Raw genomic sequence first — 19,258 nt, 5'->3', positions numbered from 1 at the left:
ACTCAACGACATTATATTGTAAGTACCTACTGTATTTTTACCTGTGATTATTTTTACTATTGATGAATATGTTATTTACCTACGTCAGTGTTTTTTTATTTTTACCATCTTTTTACTGTGCCATTTAAAATGTACCTAACACTACTACTAAACTACCTACTAGTGTAGGTAGTCTACAGAAATATATAAATAGTAGTAGTTAGAAATAAAGCTTCGATCGTTGAAAATTACATAATTTTGAATTTTTACCGTTTTTTCCTTTAAAATAGCTAAATTAATAATTTAACATTTTGCACAATAATGTGAATAAATTCTTAAGCTTGCAACACTATTGTGCATTTTCTTTCAAAGAAACATCCTCTTTATTGAACAGCGTTAAAGTTCAAAGTAACTTTTCTTCGACTTTTAGTGTTATAAGACCTTCTAGATTAAGTTAGGAGTGGTGGAACTACTACGAGGCTCCTGTTTATTTTGTTACTTTTTTATAAGTAAAGTCAAAGGCGACAAACTGTATATTGTGTAACCCAGAATACAGAAAGACACTGTGTTTTTCTGTATTCTGAGTTGTGTAACCTTTTAAATAAAAAATATATTATCCATATTCATAGTTTTTACAGGTGTGTGTTTCAAAAATTGAAAAATTGAAATAATTGACTAGGTGAGTATACCAGTAGGTAAGTACTTATATAAGTACTTACATTTTTTATTTTTTTTTTATTTAAACACCAACAGATTACAATTAAATACAAATAGGTACCGTCAAACGTGGCATCTTTACTTTCCACAAATAACTTTACCCTATCATGTGCCTGTTCAAATAATATTTAATATTTTTTAATCTGTTAGAGTTAGAAAAATTTTAGACATATCTGTGGATTTCGTAATAAATTGTGGTATCACATAAAGTTTTTCTAACTACCCACTTTGCTTATTGTCAAAATATTGCGATTTTTCGGTTCATGTGGTCAAATGTGGTTGCAGAGTTATCGGAAAACATTTCGTTTTTGAAATAGAAAATTAAAGTGCAGGTGAGTGGTTTTTGTTGAATGGTACAGGAAATATACTTATAAGATTACATCTTGATAATCAATTGCATAGAACTGTTATTTCTTTAAATATGGGGTGAGGTAATGTTAATTAAGGTTAGGTAAAGTTACCACACCCAGCAATGTGGAAACTTTACCTATACCTAGGGTTGTCAACTCATGTACGTGTTAAAAGTATATTGTTAAAATATGTTTTTTTGACCCATTAGCAAAAATATTATATGCTTATGCTCTTAATGTTGTATAAATACTTATGTGTGTATGTAGTTAAGTAAATACTATCTAATAGGAATATATTAACCATTTTAGGTATTCTCATCATGCCTCCGCAAAGAAGCCAAAAAGCAAGAAACAGAAGGTGTGAGAAGTTACAAAAACTACTCAGAGGGCATCCTGTTATTGGCTGTGGATTTAGTTAAAACCAAAAAGACAACCTTTTATGACGCTGAAAAAGAATTCGGCATACCAAGACGTACAATAGAAAAAAAAGAGTACAAAATCTTCACAACAATAAACCCAATCCGCGCTTTCGTTTATCTCCGGAAGAAGAACTGAAATTCGTAAAAGTACTCATAGCAGCGGGTGACTTTGGGTGTCCACTATCACAACTAGACTTAAAATTAGCGGTTGATGAGTATTTAAAAAAAAAACATAGATACATATTTAACGATAAAGTTCTTGGTGACTGGTGGGTAAGAAATTTTGCAGAGCGACACAAGGACCAATTAACGCTAAGATCTACCCAAAATATCACAAAAGCGCGTGCGGAAAAAACATTAGAGGTGTTCAAAGAATATTTTAAAAATCTAAAAATATCCCTTCAAAACCTGCCAGTAAAAATATATTAAACTATGATGAGACGGACTTGTCAGATGATCCTGGTAATACTAAATGCATTTTTCGCCGTGGAGTAAAATATTCAGAAAGAATACTACATACATACATACATTGTGTTTCATTCTATATCGTGGTGACAACCCTGGCGATATCCACCTATTTCTATGAAAATTTAAAAAATCTTGGGGTATCTTTACCTTAGTATTGATATAACCAATTTGTATGAAGTTAGAAGTTTAAAATTTTGATGTACATCTAGTTAGGGCAAGAGTTATTGGTAACTTTACATATCACACACTTGGAGATACTTTTTCGATGTAAATTGTTAGCTAGGTAAAGTTACTAAAAATGTGTCAATTTTACCTAGCTCATACTTTTGGTTATTATAACAAATCCATAAGGGATACAGTTAGGAACAACAGTCAAAACAAGTGATATACACCTTTGTTACAAAATAAATCTATACAATCTTAAATAACTTGCTCTGTTTAGGAATAGATCGATGAAATAATAAAAAATATGGTAATGTTGCCACAGTTGACGGTACATATATTAACAAGAACTAAATTAATAGGTAGAGGTATAATTGTAAATCTACTTACCTATAGGTACATGCTTATTTTAACTATTATTAATTTAACAAATTAAAGAAAAAACAATACCAAGTACTTACTTAACTGTCCGAATATAAAGTGTTATGTTTTTCTCTTATTAATCTAAGATGTTTTTATATACTGGACGGTTGAGAATCTGTATAAATAAGTACTTAATTTACGTTATAAACTTGTAGGTACCTATAAGTAGTTAGGTACTTGCTTATATCAAAAATAACTATATTCAGTTACAAATAAAAAAATAAGTAAATACTTATTAAAGTACTTAAGTACCTACTTACTTAGTATACGTTACTTACGTAGTTTTAAAATATTTCAAAAATAACACGCCATTTTTCTTGAATAATATTGATAATTACTGCTTCGACGGTTCGTGTTGTACTGATTCGAAAATGTATTAGCGTTTGAATTCTGTATTTGGAACAGCACCGTCGTATTTCGTGAGCTCTAAGTATATGCCTCTTCTTAATCTGTGTACCTAATTTACGTAATTGTTGTTAGTGTTAAGTTTTGAAATACAAATTATGACAAAAAATTGTATATGCGGATGTCAAGGAGACGCGTGACTTTTTTATGGGTTTCATCGGCTTCACCACGCTGCTTATCATTCTGGATCATCTTTATTCTGAGTACTTATATAAGTAGTACTTCATTTTATGTAGGCTCCGCTACCTACGCACTCCGTTTCGTTTCACACTAAGATCGAAATTGACTTCGAAGTTCGTTACCTACCTACTTTCTTAAGTAAGTAAGTACCTACCTAGTCCTTTTTAAGTAATTATTTTTTGTATTCTTCATACCTCAATGTACTTTTATGTAGGTACCTACTTATCATAATGGACATTTTAAATAAAAGTGATGGGATCTGGCTTGATTAGAATATTTATTTTATGCTTACCATAATAATTATACTTTTTAAGATGTCCGAGGCGTAGACTACCTCTTAATAAGTCGAGCTTTTTGGATCAATACTCGTACATAAGTATAGAATCGTTGAATTATATTATATTATAAATAAATCATTGAGCAAAACAGTAATATATAAAATAAAAGTTTTAAGTATACCATAAATTACCTTGAATTACTTTAAAATAAATAAAATCTATTTTGGGCAAAATCATTTACGCATTACCACACTGTGACGCCACGGCATACGTCGAGTTTGCGTCATCATAACGTAAAGAGCGCTCAAACGGGAAGGACGTGGGATGAAGAGTGTTTAGACAGTGCTGCATTAGAAACATCATATATTTTTTTTCAAATGTTTCTAATATCGAAATTATAAAGTACAAAGTTATAGGATAGGTAAGTGCCAGCTGAGTGATAAATGTGTTAAATTCCAATATATTATCCATATTTCTCGTTTTTTTTTTTTTTTTAACCATGGTTGTGTCTAATCAATTATTTGCATTGTTTCAGGGTCTTTCTACGCTCGCCGCCATCATGGCGTCGGACGAACAGTTTTCGCTATGTTGGAACAATTTCCATGCGAATATGTCAGCAGGCTTTCACGGCCTGCTGTCGCGTGGAGACTTGGTAGACGTAACCTTGGCTGCAGAAGGCCGATTATTACAGGCACACAAATTAGTTTTATCAGTATGTTCTCCCTATTTTCAAGAAATGTTCAAAATGAACCCCACTCAGCATCCCATAGGTATGTATGCGTTTATAAGTGAATTCTTGTGATTGTGTTTTTCGTGAATAATTTGTCGTAATAAATCTTTCGTTTGTTTCAGTATTTTTAAAAGATGTTAGTCATTCTGCGCTAAGAGACTTATTACAGTTTATGTACCAAGGTGAAGTTAATGTTAAGCAAGAAGAGTTAGCGTCGTTTATTAGTACCGCGGAACAGCTTCAAGTGAAAGGTTTAACCGGTAATCAAAATGAAGAAAGTTCCACGCCATCCAAACCAAAGCCGACTTCGAGGCCAGGCCCGAGGTCGTCACAACAAAGGCAATCTGTTATGACTAAGTTAGAGACTGATTTAGATTCTAAGCCCTCCTCAACTCCAGTAGCAATTAAGAGAACAAATAGGCCATCAATAGCATCAAATAATTCATCGTCATCTCAAAGTGGACCCGCGAAACGGAAATGTGTAGACCCCTTAGAGGCCGGACCGTCTGGTTCGGCTAAAGAAGAATTCGTAACGATACCTGATGAAGACGAAAATAACGCTGTTGCACCCAAAATGGAACCTGAATTTGTTAATGAAAGTATGTGGGACGAAGATGACGATGGCACGAATAACGATGAAACTAATTTTGGCGAAGACGACTCAAATATGGAAATGTCTGGTAAATATTTAAATATTTGTCATTTTACTAATGAAATATTCTTTAGTTTTCCAGTCTTCTAATATGTGGTTCCTTTGTTATAGGTTTTGATGGCTCTACAACAGGCGATGGTAATCTTACTGGAGGTGGTGAAGGCGGCGCAGTAGGTGATGCACAAGGTAGGTTTACTTATCATACAACTGGCTAGTTTTTGTCATAAATTAAGACATTGACAAAAACTAACCCGCCGCCATAGCCTAATTCGTATGATCTTTTGTTTAAAGAAATTTCCATTAATAGTTTTGATCATACGGGTTCTTAGATGTAGAATGAAATTTGTAAGTTAATTTTAAGTATTGTTCGTCATGTATATTTTATATTGTATAAATTTATCCACTTTACAGGTTACATCTGAAGGCAGCACTTGGTAGTTTTAACATGCTCCAAGTGTTGTCTTATTGTAAGTTGGTATGTGTAACAAATGGTAACTGTTGGTAACTGGTAATGGTTGGTAACTGGTAAAATGTAAATTGGTAACATGGGTAAAGGTAACTGAGGTATCTTTAAATGGTAAAACGAATAGCGAACAGAAGCGCTTTATGGTAAAACTGGTAAGCAGCGTAAGGTAAACTACTGCTACGTGGATGAATGCTGAACTGATTAAATTATTATGTATTACAGGTTGATTTGTAGGACACGCAGCGAGGCAGTTTAGTAGGTAACTGACAATAAATAGTAATTGCGTTATCTAATGTGCAGGTAATTGTAACTACCGAACCAATATGGTAAGTGAGGTAGTTTGTGAACGCCCTTCGGATAAAAAGTTGGGCGATCATAAATATACATCAAGGCGTTTACGTACTAATAAAGGCTTGTGCTAGATCAGAAGCGATCCTAGATTAAACAATTTATAGGTCGCTTCTGGTTATGGCACGAGTCTACTTTGCCTGTTCAAGTAGTAATCGCACGCTGTCTGACTTTACATCTGATTAAACTGATCATGTGATTGTCATGATTAACATACTGATCGCACGATCAGTTTCATTAGGGCATAAACTGCGTTACGCGTGTGTACGCACGTGAGCACGTCGCGGGCCACGCTTCTGGTGCACGCACGTGAGCACGTTCGCGTGCTTATGCGCGGGCATCGGCGCGTGCATCCGCGTCGCAGTTTTCTCAGTACAATTTTGACGTTGGAGGTGTACAGTCGAGTAATTATGGATAAATTAATGTTGTATTATTTATCAAGACGACGGCGACGACGAATTGCCAAAAAAATGGCAGGACGACACTGAACTTCAACAATTACCCTTTCTGTATCAAAATTTGTCATTTTTTGTTATGGGCCGGGCACGCGCGTGCGGTCGGTTCGAGATAGCGCTGTCAACTGAACAAGCACGCGCGTGCACCCGCTAGCGGGCTTCGCGCGTGGACCCGTCCAACGTGATGCGTGATCACGTCGCGTGCATGCGTGCCCCATTGCACGGAAGTATCACGCGACGGGCTCACGAGCGTGTGCACGCGCATGGGCACGCGCGGGTCGTTTTTGTATGGACACGCGAGAGGCACGCTTAACGCAGTTTATGGCCTTAGGTGTTGAACTGCGCAGCGCAAGGCGGGCATGTGAGCTTATCTGATGTATTATCTTCACACTAACACAAAAAAAAAAAGACTTCATTGAAGACATTGCATCACATGTGCACATCACTATTTAAACGCGCCGTTGCGCATTAGGCCATAAACTGCGTTAAGCGTGCCTCTCGCGTGTCCATACAAAAACGACCCGCGCGTGCCCATGCGCGTGCACACGCTCGTGAGCCCGTCGCGTGATACTTCCGTGCAATGGGGCACGCATGCACGCGACGTGATCACGCATCACGTTGGACGGGTCCACGCGCGAAGCCCGCTAGCGGGTGCACGCGCGTGCTTGTTCAGTTGACAGCGCTATCTCGAACCGACCGCACGCGCGTGCCCGGCCCATAACAAAAAATGACAAATTTTGATACAGAAAGGGTAATTGTTGAAGTTCAGTGTCGTCCTGCCATTTTTTTGGCAATTCGTCGTCGCCGTCGTCTTGATAAATAATACAACATTAATTTATCCATAATTACTCGACTGTACACCTCCAACGTCAAAATTGTACTGAGAAAACTGCGACGCGGATGCACGCGCCGATGCCCGCGCATAAGCACGCGAACGTGCTCACGTGCGTGCACCAGAAGCGTGGCCCGCGACGTGCTCACGTGCGTACACACGCGTAACGCAGTTTATGCCCTTATGGAAACTTCTACGGCGTGCTTATATTCTATTGAAAGTATTCTCTCTATACAATCGTGTTTTTGTACCTACGCAGTACCGGTACGACGCTGTATCTGTTCAAACGCGTGTTTGAATTTATACAGGTGTGTGCAAAGGTCTCCATTGACTGTCAATTATTCTTACGTTTCTGATAAGCAAAAGTTGGTGGCTATAGGCGGTCTCACTATCATGCGTACCGCGACTATCGCTAGCAACGGGCGCTGACGGCGCGTTTAAAAAAAACTGACTAGGTCGTCATAGCACGTTTATCAACTTTGAAAGAGTTATCTCCGTATGAACTCTAACCGTATAGTATCATTGGTATGAAACTGCAAAACTAATCTGAGCAAGATTCAAGACATTGTCCTACAAGTTTTTTCAATGAATATGGTCATTACAACAGTAGGAATAAACGTTGTTCCGAATCCGAACGTAGCATTCCTAAGAGAGACGGCGCACTAAGGCTGGTTTTACAGTCACGCGTTTCGGCAGCGCCGTCGGAGCGCGCGCGCTCGGATATGTATTGGGGTATTAGTAGCGTTTCAAATTCGCGCGCTTGAGCAGCGCCGTTCGTTGAACGCGTCCTATTCGCGCGACGCGTCCTATTCGTACTAATTGAGGAGCGCCGTACTAGTTGGTGCACCGCTGTTCAAACGCGCGCTGTCCAACGGCGCGTCTAGCGGCGTGACTGTAAAACCAGCCTAAAGGCGCGCCGTTGCGGTAGGCCACATAGTCCATTATATTAGGAAATCGTATAATTTCAACGCACTACTGACTTAAGTCTGAACCCAACCACTGAAGTCAACCAATGGCCAGCCGCGCGGCTAGCCGGAATGCGGCGGATTAGTGCGCTGTCGCTCTAAGGGCCTGTGTCTCCTAACACATTCAAAAATTTTTACCAGCATATCTTCGCAGCCTGGCTGCATAACATATCTCTGGTGGAAAAACACTCTTAGTATTGGTACCATGATATCGTGGTAGAGGAAACATAAGTAGCAGGTCCCAGGACTTGATACATTGGGTGTAGGTTTTAGTGGAACGTTGTCTGCGGGGCAGCTGACTGCTGTAGACTTCCATCGGCTGTGTCGATTAGTACTGATTTGATATGGTGGTTTGTATTTTCAGTCTTAAATGTGTGTGTGTACTAATTAGTGTGTGTATTTATTACTAATAAATAATAATAATAAAATACAAGAATTACACCTATTGGTTTTATTTCACTATAAAATAAGAGCTTGATCTACTTGTTACGAATCATCAAAACCTGTTCAGTAGCGGTTGAATAACAGTGGCGGTGTTTCTATAGCTGCAAATATGTACTGCCTAGTCTGATGATTCTGAGGAAAGGAAAAATTTACTATTAACTATGTGTGTATAATGCCTACTCTAGTTAAAAACCACTGCATGCCCACGCGCACTACGAATAGACATACCAAAGGAAGTCTAGGTATTTATCTATAAAAACCTTTTCATTATTTTCAAAGGAATTGGTAGCTTATACTTTTTCTGACTAGCTTAGACCCACTACTGCGGGCTAAAGTGTTTAGGGTGATGATGTCTGATTAATTCCGTAATGAACACTAATATTGTAAAGAGGCATAGTTTGTGAGGCTGTATAGTCTGGCAAGTTCGTTGATAACACTCCCATTATATGCGAGCGACGGGCGGTAAGACTGCGCGGGTGTGAAATCGTGCGTGTGGGGAAGTGACGTGCATCAGTCGTAGGTTTCATTCATCGCTACAAGCACCCCGCCCCGCGCGCAACATAAGAAGTGTTATGAACAAAGTTGCCAAGCTATACGCGTTTGGAAACCGCGGGACGTCTGCTGATATTGAAATATAATGAATGGGGTCAGTGGTGTGCACTTCATACATGCATTAAAGTACTGCATACCCTAAGGGATATTTATTTAATGCTTATTAAATGAAGATTTACCCAGTTTGGTTATTTTTTCTTACTAGTGCATACCCTGATCGAGAAACTTATGCACGACACTGACTGGGACCAATGCCTCGTCATGATTTTGAGATGTTATAAACACCACTGATGCTAAGCCAATCTGATCTTATTTACGACCCTCGTGATTTAAAACAAGGTATCTGGACCAATGACGCAGTTCACCTGTCCATACTCCATTATTATTAAAGTATAAAACTAAAGTAAGTCTGTTACCTTTTTACGACTGAACCGCTGAACCGATTTGGGTGAAATTTGATAGAGAGATCTTGGAACAGATACATAGGCAACTTTTCATCCCGGAGAAATCTATGGATCCCGCAGGATATGGATAATACAGAATTTCAAGCGAACGGAGTCGTCAGTGTCCCCTGCGTGGTACGAGGAGCTTTGTGTCTACGGCATAAAGGTGTGGGCAGAATAGGTAAGTAGAAAGACAAAAAGTCAAAAAAAACGTATCGCCAAGCGAAGATTTAGCGTTCCGGTACGATGTCGTGTAGAACCCGAAAGGGGTGTGGATTTTCACCCTCCTATCAAGTTAGCGCGCTTCCATCTTAGATTGCATCATCACTTACCATCAGGTGAGATTGTAGTCAAGGGCTAACTTTTAAAGAATGAAAGAAAAAGTCGGCTTTCATCTTACAACCAGTTTCTTCATGTAAAGCTAAAGTAACAGTAAAAGTAGTAAGTAGTAAAGAAGACTTTATTTTTCAGTGAATAAGACCGTCACTTTTGATTTATGACGTTACTTTGACTGTTACTTGCGATGAAGAAACTGGCAGACTAGACTAGTTAAGACTGCAACATTAGTTCAAAGACTAGCCTGAGATGCGTGTTGAACCCAACACTGCGATAAAGCGGGTTAGTGGGCTTAGAATGAAAATTTGATGGTATAATAACGACTCGACGACGGCTTCTCCGAGGCACGAAGTTCCAACACTAACTGTTCCAACAGTTAATTAAAAAAATACCGACCAAATTGAGAACCTCCTCCTTTTTGAAGTCGGTTATTTAAATTAAAATTACTTGGAAAAAAGAAAATCTAAATATCTGATACCCCATAACTCGAACCCAGGTCTACAGGCAACCACACATTCTAACCAGACTGATGAGGCACTGAATGAAAAGTAGTAGGGAGTTTAACATATAATAGGGAGTGAAATTTTATTACGAATAACTTGTATTTTGTTGATGAGGCCCGATTTGAGTAGTTCCTATTATGTAGCAACTCGTAAATCTATGGTTTCTATCGAGTATAACTCTTTTGCGCATGCGGAACCTTTTCCTGTTTTGCAATCAAACAGGTGCCAATTTCGCTCACTCCATCATGTACACAAAACATCGCCGGTATTCTGACTAATAAGTACTTCGTAATAGACAAGTGGCAAAAGTGAGTGCAAACCGAGCAGGATCATTATTAATTAGTGCTTTTCTTAATAATACGTGCGTAAATTAAAAAGAAATAAAAGGAAGGTTTCGGTGAATTAAAATTAAAACTGAACTGAAATTAATATGTTATTAGATGATATGATAATCCTTGTTAGCTACGGTGAAATTAAGTATTTCATGTTCATAAAAATTCTGAAGTTTCAACGGTTAATTTAAAGCTGAAATATACATCTAGACAATAGGTGGCGCTGTATGTCCCAATCAAACAATAAAATGCTTAAACCGACGAACTAAGTGCGTCCTTGAAACAGGCGTTATAGGTAATCGTGCTAATAGATGGCGCTAGCATGCACTGTAGAGTTTAGAGAATTATAGTTATTAGTTCTATAGAAATCTATTTAAACAAGTGATGAACTGAAATTGGTTAAAATTTTTCAATAAATAAATTCTATAAATATATAGTAGACAAATAGTCTTTAAAATTTAAAAAAAATACACTACTATTGCTACTTCAATAATAGCTTTCGAATAATACTTAATAAGTTTGTAACATAGTGTAATTAGTTAAATACAATGAAAATTGAGGCAGATTAAAATAAAAGTAAAAAAACACATTATTTACCTATTAAAAAGAAAACAATAAATTATTTATTATTTTTTTTTCAAAATTATTTTCATACTATGCGTGTAAAGAAGTGCAATTCCGTTATTTGTGGTTGCCGTAAACGCCGTGAGATCTATGGTCGCAAATGTGTCATCTAGGGATTGTTTACTATTTTGAGAAATAGTAAAAATACAGAGCGCTAGCTGAATAATATTAATAGAAATATAGTGTTTCTATACAAATGACGAACAATTTCAGCTAATACGCAATTGAGTGAGTTACGGACATGTCGCGTATAAACTTTGAACGTGTTTACGTCAAATGTTTTAGATTATTTTGTGCCTCCAGAGTGTTGTTTATAAGTGTTTGTGATGTGAATTGTGGCATTTACTTTGGATTTTGATATGGTATGTACAAATTTACTTATAGCTTTCACCAAACCTGCAGGAAGTCATGAGTTGCGTGACACCAAAAAACCATTGGTTGTCATCTTCACTAGTGGGTATTTAAGGGTTAAAATAACAAAATTAACATTAAAGATGGTAAATTATGTAGTACTTCGTTTATATATTCAGTAATAGTATCTGATAATCTATCCGAAATGATTTTTGCGCGCGATTTTTGTAAACATAACCTAAAAGTTTTATATTATTACAAATACTCATATTTCCTATGTTTTACACAATCCTGTGCCTTAATTTAGTATTATAGTACCTAATATAAGTTAGAAATGTGTGCTAATATTCGTGTTTATGATAAATTTTTGGCAGGAAGCAATTTAATTTGTTATGATAGCTTGAGATGTTGCAATTATCATAAGTATCAGGGTTTTACATATCTATGTTATTGTTATAGCTTTAAGTGCTACATTTTTTTATTCAGTTTAATCAAATTTTAATGTTAATTATCATATTAACACACATACAGTGAAGTTGTCAAAATACATTTTAATATTAACAATACAGAATGTTTCGTTTGTTGTATACTTTGAAACATATATGTTAACCTTTTACAACCAGAATTTTTAGGTATTTTACTCAATGCTATACATACTATCAGCTTCAAGATAAATTGTACCTGATAGTAGAATCCAAATCATTTGGACTTTACAAATTTTCATACTTTTAATGTGTGTATACATAATGCAGGTAGATTATGTAATGATAATAAACCTAGCTTGAATAGATTGAAACAAATACCTCTATTGATTTTCGCTATTATCTACGTAATGACTTAAGCGTCCTATAATTCATCCGAATTAATGTTCATTGGTAAAGTGCTGGTAAGGCTAGCAGTATTGTCACATTGTACGGCAATACTGATTCTTTGACTGAAATTTAGGTCAGCCTTCTGGTCACATGAGGCATTAATTAATTGCTTTGTGATTTCTGTAAAAAGAAAGAGTGTACTCAGAGGGACTCTCACATACCTAATGTTTAATCTTCGATGAAATAGATGTATTTGAGATGTTGTGATATCTTGTGATATGTGTGTATAGCAGCAGCAAATATATAACTCTCTACCCTTTCCAAACAACCCACTACTTTCTTTTGCCGTTCAGAAAGTAGTGGGTCGTTTCCCTCTCCTTTCAGAATGGCCCTTTCCTTTCCGAATGGTCCTCTCCTTTCTGAATGGCCCTTTTCTTTCCGAACAGCCCTCTAAGCCAAAGTCCAAGTCTCAGAGGAGATGCCTGATGATGATCAGAGAGTTGTTCTACCCATCTACTCTGCTTATGCCTTTGGGCCCTATCAGGCAATGGTGACCCCCCTAAGGTCCCATTAAGGACCCTTCGCTCCTGCTGCCGCTATTAGTCGATAATGTCTTTTTTTTCCACAAGATATGTTGTCTCTTAAACATCATAGGCCTACAGTAAAGTGGTCAAGTAATGGTTGAACGTTATTTAGAATATAAACCATTCTGATCACTAGGTTTTGAACGTAGGACAACATAATCTGAAACCATATAGGCTAACCACTGACTGGCTAAAGGCATTCATTATATGTATACAAGTTATTGTACGATTATTAATTCCAGTCAGTAAAATGGCAAGGGCGACTGTCACTGAAATGTCATTTTACTAGTAAAATTTAATAGGATGTTAGTTTGTAAGCATTATGTTCATGTCAAGTCTGAGAAGAGCCAGTAAAACTCAGTTGCTCTCTCTAGGCTTGTTGCTCGTTTTTATTATATATTTACAATTTATTTTTCTGGTATGTCTTAAAATATAATAATAATCATTTGTATATTGCATACAAATACAAAGATAAAGACTGTTATTGTCGAGATTATTAAATTTCTGTATTTGTAGCTGTTATTAGTTAAATATATTATGTATTTTAATGACCAAAGTAAAAAAAAAACTACACTAAATCAAATAATATATTTAACAATTATTGACACAAGAAACATCATATTATTACTTGGCTTGTGTATTGATTTTAATAAATGACTTTAGCACTCATTATTAAATAGTATGCATTACATGATTTTTATATTATGTCTATCTATCTCTATTTATCTTTTCTGTTTTTAGTTAAGAAGGTAATTGTTTTTCAAATGAGTAGAAGTTGCAACATTTTCAGAGATTAATTCAATTGTGTAACAACTCATAAATATATACAAAGAGGTAATCACTTTGTTCCTGTATTGTTTACTGTATAATATAATTAAATACAAAATTATTTGTGTTTTTATTGTTCTGGTTTTTCATTTATTGTGGTATTTTGTAGGGGCAGTTCATGGTGAATTGTAGAGGTTGCACCAAGTAAGATTCAATCAAAAGAATATAACTGTATTTATTTAAACTAATCTTGTCTATACTTCCACCATCAATAAAAAATTATAATATTACATTATAAAATTATTTATGCAGAATTTAGAATATAAAATCTATTTACATATCCATTTTACTGAATAAAAGTTATTTAAATCATATTTAATGTTACCTGTGAAAAAAATGTAAATGGTTTTCTTAATTCTTTAATTTATATTTTTAATCACATATATAGAGAATATATGTGATTAAAAATATAATCAGAACAATAGTTTTATACCAATTAGACAGCAGAGTGACACGATGGGTAATGAGGTTCATTTCCTGCTTCCTAAGTTGTGGGTTTAAATTGTCACAACTGGAAAACTTTTAATGTTCATCACATTAATATTTTTCACCATGGATTTGAACCCAGATTCTAGCTGGAGCTTGGATGTTTTCTAGTCTGAGTGGTATTTTGTCTAACTGTGGAATTCATAGTTGATGCAAGGGCACCCCCAGGAGACCTTTCATCTGAGTGTCGAATTCCCATCCATACACAGAGTTTAAATTAAACACTCAGTGGGTGAGCGATCAAATGGGGTTGCCCGCACAACGTCTATGAATTAGACTGTTAGTAACAAAAAACAAGCTATGTTTAATATGGGGCTATTTTCTAAAGATGTACATATTATTTATATATTGAATACATACAGTCTGGAATCGACAATGACGTCTGAATTATTTCTAGTTTTAGAAAATCTAAGCAACATGAAGGGCGACCTGCATTTTATACAGACGAAAAGCGGCCATCTGCAACTTATATACGAGCCCTATATATTCGTTACGGATAGCGTTCGGAGCGGCCGAACGTTCTGGCGGTGCATGGAGTACGGGAAACGGTGCCGTGCGAGGATAACCTCTAAGAACAACGTGTTGAGGATAACCAACCCGGTACACAACCACACAGATAACCATATGGACAAAATCGCGCGCAAATACGAATTGGGCGAAGTTGTGACGTGTCCAACGGTCTGAGGATTGCTCTGCCGCGGTTTTAATGGCTTATCTACATGTGATTAGGTATTACGTGGATCCGGTTCAGTTGTATTTGGTTTATAAGCTACTCGTAACTGCGTGCATTGCTGTAATAACTTAATTTTATAAAAACGGCCTAATAGACTAAGATCATGTGGATGGTTAGATCTTTGTCAATCAGCTTGTCAGCTCATGCTTCAACTCTTGGTAATGTGGAGTTTTGGAAGCTATGTGGCACGTCGATTCTCTTTCTACGAACGCTAACGCTTCGGAGACTAAAAAATATATATGCGAATGACAGATCCGATCGATAACTTGATCACGTGACCTGTCGATAGCGAACGTCATTCACATAGATTTATTTGATTTTCGAAGCCATTGCAATTGTAGAAAAAGAATAGACGTGCTACATGACTACAGGCCCTGGTTTTCACAGATTCTCGTTCTCTAATATAACATCTCGATTTGCGAACTTTCTAGAAAATCAGAATAACTATCTAACATATAATGTTGTTAACTATAAAACTTCATTAAGGCTACAAAAGTAACATTTTTAAGCTTTTGAATGTCAAATATGGAGTCAAACAAATCACGACTTTACTACTCGACTGCGAGAAGGGTTATTTTGTTCATGCAATGTACCAGATTTCAGTGGACGTATCGTTAAGTTGAATGAATTGTGGAACGTTTTGGTTTTGGTCATAGAAACTACTAATAATGTCACTTTAAAACCTGTGTGGACACGTATGTTTTTTGAATGAAATGAAATATATTGGAATATAGTTAGCTGAAGATAATCCAGTAATTACTTAAGTGAAACTTGAGAGTATTTTATCGGATTTGTGTGACGTTGTCGTACATGGATTTGCCAGGATCTTACTATTAATTTTACTAATGTTTACTTGATAAAGACTTTTGATGTTATGACGGGGTAGAGGTTGAAGCAATAATGTTGTATAAATAGATAAAGCGCCAGAAAATCCTGCGCATACATATAAACATGTCACTAAAATGACACAAGTGATTTAGTATTAGCGCTTGTAATAATAGATCGAGAATCATTAATTTTTTTTAAATAAAAAAGATAATTATTAGACTATGCTCCCCTACTATAGGTAAGTACTGTACAAGGTTTATGGTTTGGTTTGGGTGTAGACACGCAACTATCATGAATTTTAGCGCATTTTTAATTTTATTTTCTTCTTGATTAAAAGAATACTCTAAAATCATTTCCTCAATCGCTGGACGCATAGCTTCACAGCAACACTTCATAGGACGCGTTCAAAGTTTATAATCTACCTCACAAAGCTACTATGGTACGATTTCTATAGTTTCCTAGCATACACATAAAATAGAATGACAAACTTTAAACGTTTATAAAATTACGAAGTGTTGGCTTCCGCGGGCTCGTAGTCTTTTTTTTTTTTTACAAGTTAGCCCTTGACTACTATCTCACCTGATCGTAAGTGATGATGCAATCTAAGATGGAAGCGGGTTAATTTGTTAGGAGTAGGATGAAAATCTACACCCCTTTCGGTTTCTACACGACATCGTACTTGAACGCTAAATCGCTTGGCGTTACGTCTTTGTCGATAGGGTGGTAACTAGCCACGGCCAAAGCCTCCCACCAGCCAAAGTCTACTGTTATAATACAGATCTGATCTCTATCAATTATGTCTCTACTTCATTAGCAACCCCTTTTCAGGATGTTGAGCTCACTGTTGAGCACGAGTCTCCTCTCAGAATGAGAGGTGTTAGGGCAATAGTCCACCACACTGCGGACAAATGCAGATAAATGCGGAATGTAGGTTTAAATCCGGTCCGGGGCATGCACCTCCAACTTTTTAGTTGTGTGCTTTTTGCTTTTAATTCACGTGTCTTAAAAGGTGAAGGAAAAACATCGTGAGGAAACCTGCATACCTTAGAATTTTCTTAATACTCTACGTATGTAAAGTCTGCCAAAGTATCTAATTAAAGAGATAAATTAAAAAAAAAAAAAAAAACAGATAATATTTGTTAATTATTTAAAACTTGCATTATACAAAATCCTACTACGACATTAATTTCGGCAGTTAACTGTCTTATGTCGTAATGTAGTGTTTATTATGAAACTCATTTTTTTTTAACAACTTAAACCATATTTAACATCAAGCAATATAGTATATCTTACTTTAATATAATTTTATCAGTATTAATTAACGTCTTTACCATTTAATATTTAATGTATTAAAAATTCAGCTATGTACACAAACTGTTTTATTTTCGTGGAATTTTTCATGTTGTGCTTTAGTTTATGCAGTATTTTTCATATTCAGAATTGTGTTTGTTTTCATTATTAAATAGTATCGTAAGCTTGAACATTTTTTGCTACATTATCGCATTCTGTTAGTGAATACCGAACGACAATAAATTACTTCGTAGTTAACTTGAAAGGACATTGACTCCGTGAAGGTCGTGCGTAGTTTTTTGACGTGTCCCACTTTTCATTAACAACAAACCATGCGGTTCACGAGTACTGATTAAACAAGTTCTAGTAATAACAGAAGCAATTGAATCGGTTCCACGTAGTACAATTCCTAATTTCTTAGTACCTATTTATAATTGTAATTGTAAATAATTTTTGTACGTGACAATGATTTGAATATGATAATTGAATTATGTTGATGAACCAAAAACTTTATTTCTGACTAAGTCAACGATTCTTTTTAGTTCTTAGTTTTATTATAGGGCCCACGCAGACCCAAGAGTTTCATGCGTTCTGAGTTCTGTGCAATGTTTCTATAGCGCAGATAACAGACCGTCACGCTGCCGGCTATTTGCGCGGTGTGTTATTGTTATAAAAGTTACAAAGAACACGGAACGCAGAACTCAGAACGCCTGCCGCTCTAGCTATGTTACATATCGGTATTCTTTCTACAATTGCTAACACTTTGAAATTTAAAAAATATTAGGAAATAATCGCTTTATAAGCTGATCACGTGACCTATCGATAGCGAATGCCATTCCCATACATATTTTAATTCTCGAATCGTTAGTGATTGTAGAAAGAGAATCGATTAGTAATATAGCTAGAGCGGCTGAAATTTTAATGTCTGCGTAGGCTCTCACGTTTGTGTAAAAGTGAGCGATCATTGAACGCGTGTGTTGTGGTGTTGTGTGGCAGAATCGCCACTGTATTGTAAGATAATTATGTCCAATGGAATCCGTTGTCTCGCATGCTACTATGTAGCATTATGTTAAGTTGTGATAATAGTCGTCGTATCAACCGATGGACCGGAACTGTAGTCTGTGACGATGTTTTTGTAATTCAACAGCGTGAGCCTCGGATTCTTCTCTATATCTCCCTGTCTAACACCATACAATAGATAGAGAGTTATAGTATTCGAAATTTACATTATCGAGTTATTAAAACATCGTTACAGAGCTCTTTTGAACATAGTTTATTTTCTTTTCTGTACTTTCATGTCCATCGGACTTTCGTATTCTGCCACTTTCGTATTTCACTAATGTGTAGTTATTTGTTTTTGCTTACGTTTCTTTCAAACGTGCAAAAATGAAATAGTTTTTTTCAATTACATTTTTCAAATCAATTGAAGTAGTATTTCCATTTTTTACTGTGAATGTAATTGACCCCTTGTTTTGAGACCTGTAAATATCTATTCAACTTAGAAAGTGTGATGGCAGACGATGTGATGCGATGTGTTAAAAACTGCGCAAGCCTTAACAATGGATTTTAATTATTATGTATTATTATCTACAATTCTTTCATTAAATGAAAACAGTGAATGTTAGTGTATTACTTACCTAATTAAATATAAAACTGGAAATTGATAAGTAGCATAATAAAGAGTAGTTTTGATTTTTAGTTTTATTTTACGATTAAGTTTCACGATCGATTAATGCTTTTCATTCAACCTAATGCTTTAATATTACGTAGTTTTGGTCTTTATTTATGAAATGTTAAGTTCAACTTAGATAATTGTTATTAATTCGCATAACTTGACTGTCACGAATGTTATACGAATTCTATTTGAATTTTGCTCAACAGTGGTGCTAATTTGATGGATACTAAAAACTTACTAATTTGTGCTCTAGTAGTGACTAATATTTGTACTCTTAATGTACTCGTAGGTAAAGGGATGGTCTTGTTTATTATCGGTACAAATTAATGTAAATTGTAAAGTATTTGTATTTGTAGTTGATCTTTTGTTATTTTTGTTTATGCGCTAAGTAAATTAGCACCATTGGAGCATTAAAACTCCCGGAAATGGGAATCAGCGATATTTAATTGCTAATAAATCAGCGACTTAGAGGGTTTAACGAGACAGGTGTTGCTATGGTGACTGACACAACAGGAGCTGGCTCGGAGAAGCGGAAAGGTGGGGTGAACTACACGGTTACGCAGCGCGGGGCGCCTTGCCTGGTGCTCGACGGATTTGGCTATGTTGCC

The 19,258-nt window shown here is 35.9% G+C and overlaps 1 protein-coding gene across 50 annotated transcripts in view; it reads left to right on the top strand.

Annotated features, from left to right (window-relative positions):
• The first annotated feature begins 3,643 nt into the window (after positions 1 to 3,643).
• Positions 3,644 to 19,258, top strand: part of LOC112049969 (protein tramtrack, beta isoform) — a 536,667-nt gene continuing 521,052 nt past the window's right edge. For 49 of the 50 annotated variants that reach the window (XM_052884048.1, XM_052884061.1, XM_052884060.1 and 46 more), the window contains exons 1-4: positions 3,644 to 3,802; positions 3,917 to 4,151; positions 4,234 to 4,791; positions 4,875 to 4,949. In XM_052884048.1, the coding sequence (XP_052740008.1) occupies positions 3,941 to 4,151; positions 4,234 to 4,791; positions 4,875 to 4,949 (844 nt within the window). In that variant the 5' untranslated portion in view covers positions 3,644 to 3,802; positions 3,917 to 3,940. Of the gene's footprint in view, positions 3,803 to 3,916; positions 4,152 to 4,233; positions 4,792 to 4,874; positions 4,950 to 14,521; positions 18,668 to 19,258 lie in introns of those variants that run through there. The other variant, XM_052884044.1, reaches the window with a different exon arrangement.

This window comes from Bicyclus anynana, chromosome 10, assembly GCF_947172395.1.
Source record: "Bicyclus anynana chromosome 10, ilBicAnyn1.1, whole genome shotgun sequence".
Taxonomy (NCBI): domain Eukaryota; kingdom Metazoa; phylum Arthropoda; class Insecta; order Lepidoptera; family Nymphalidae; genus Bicyclus; species Bicyclus anynana.
This window is presented reverse-complemented; position numbering and strand designations above follow the sequence as displayed.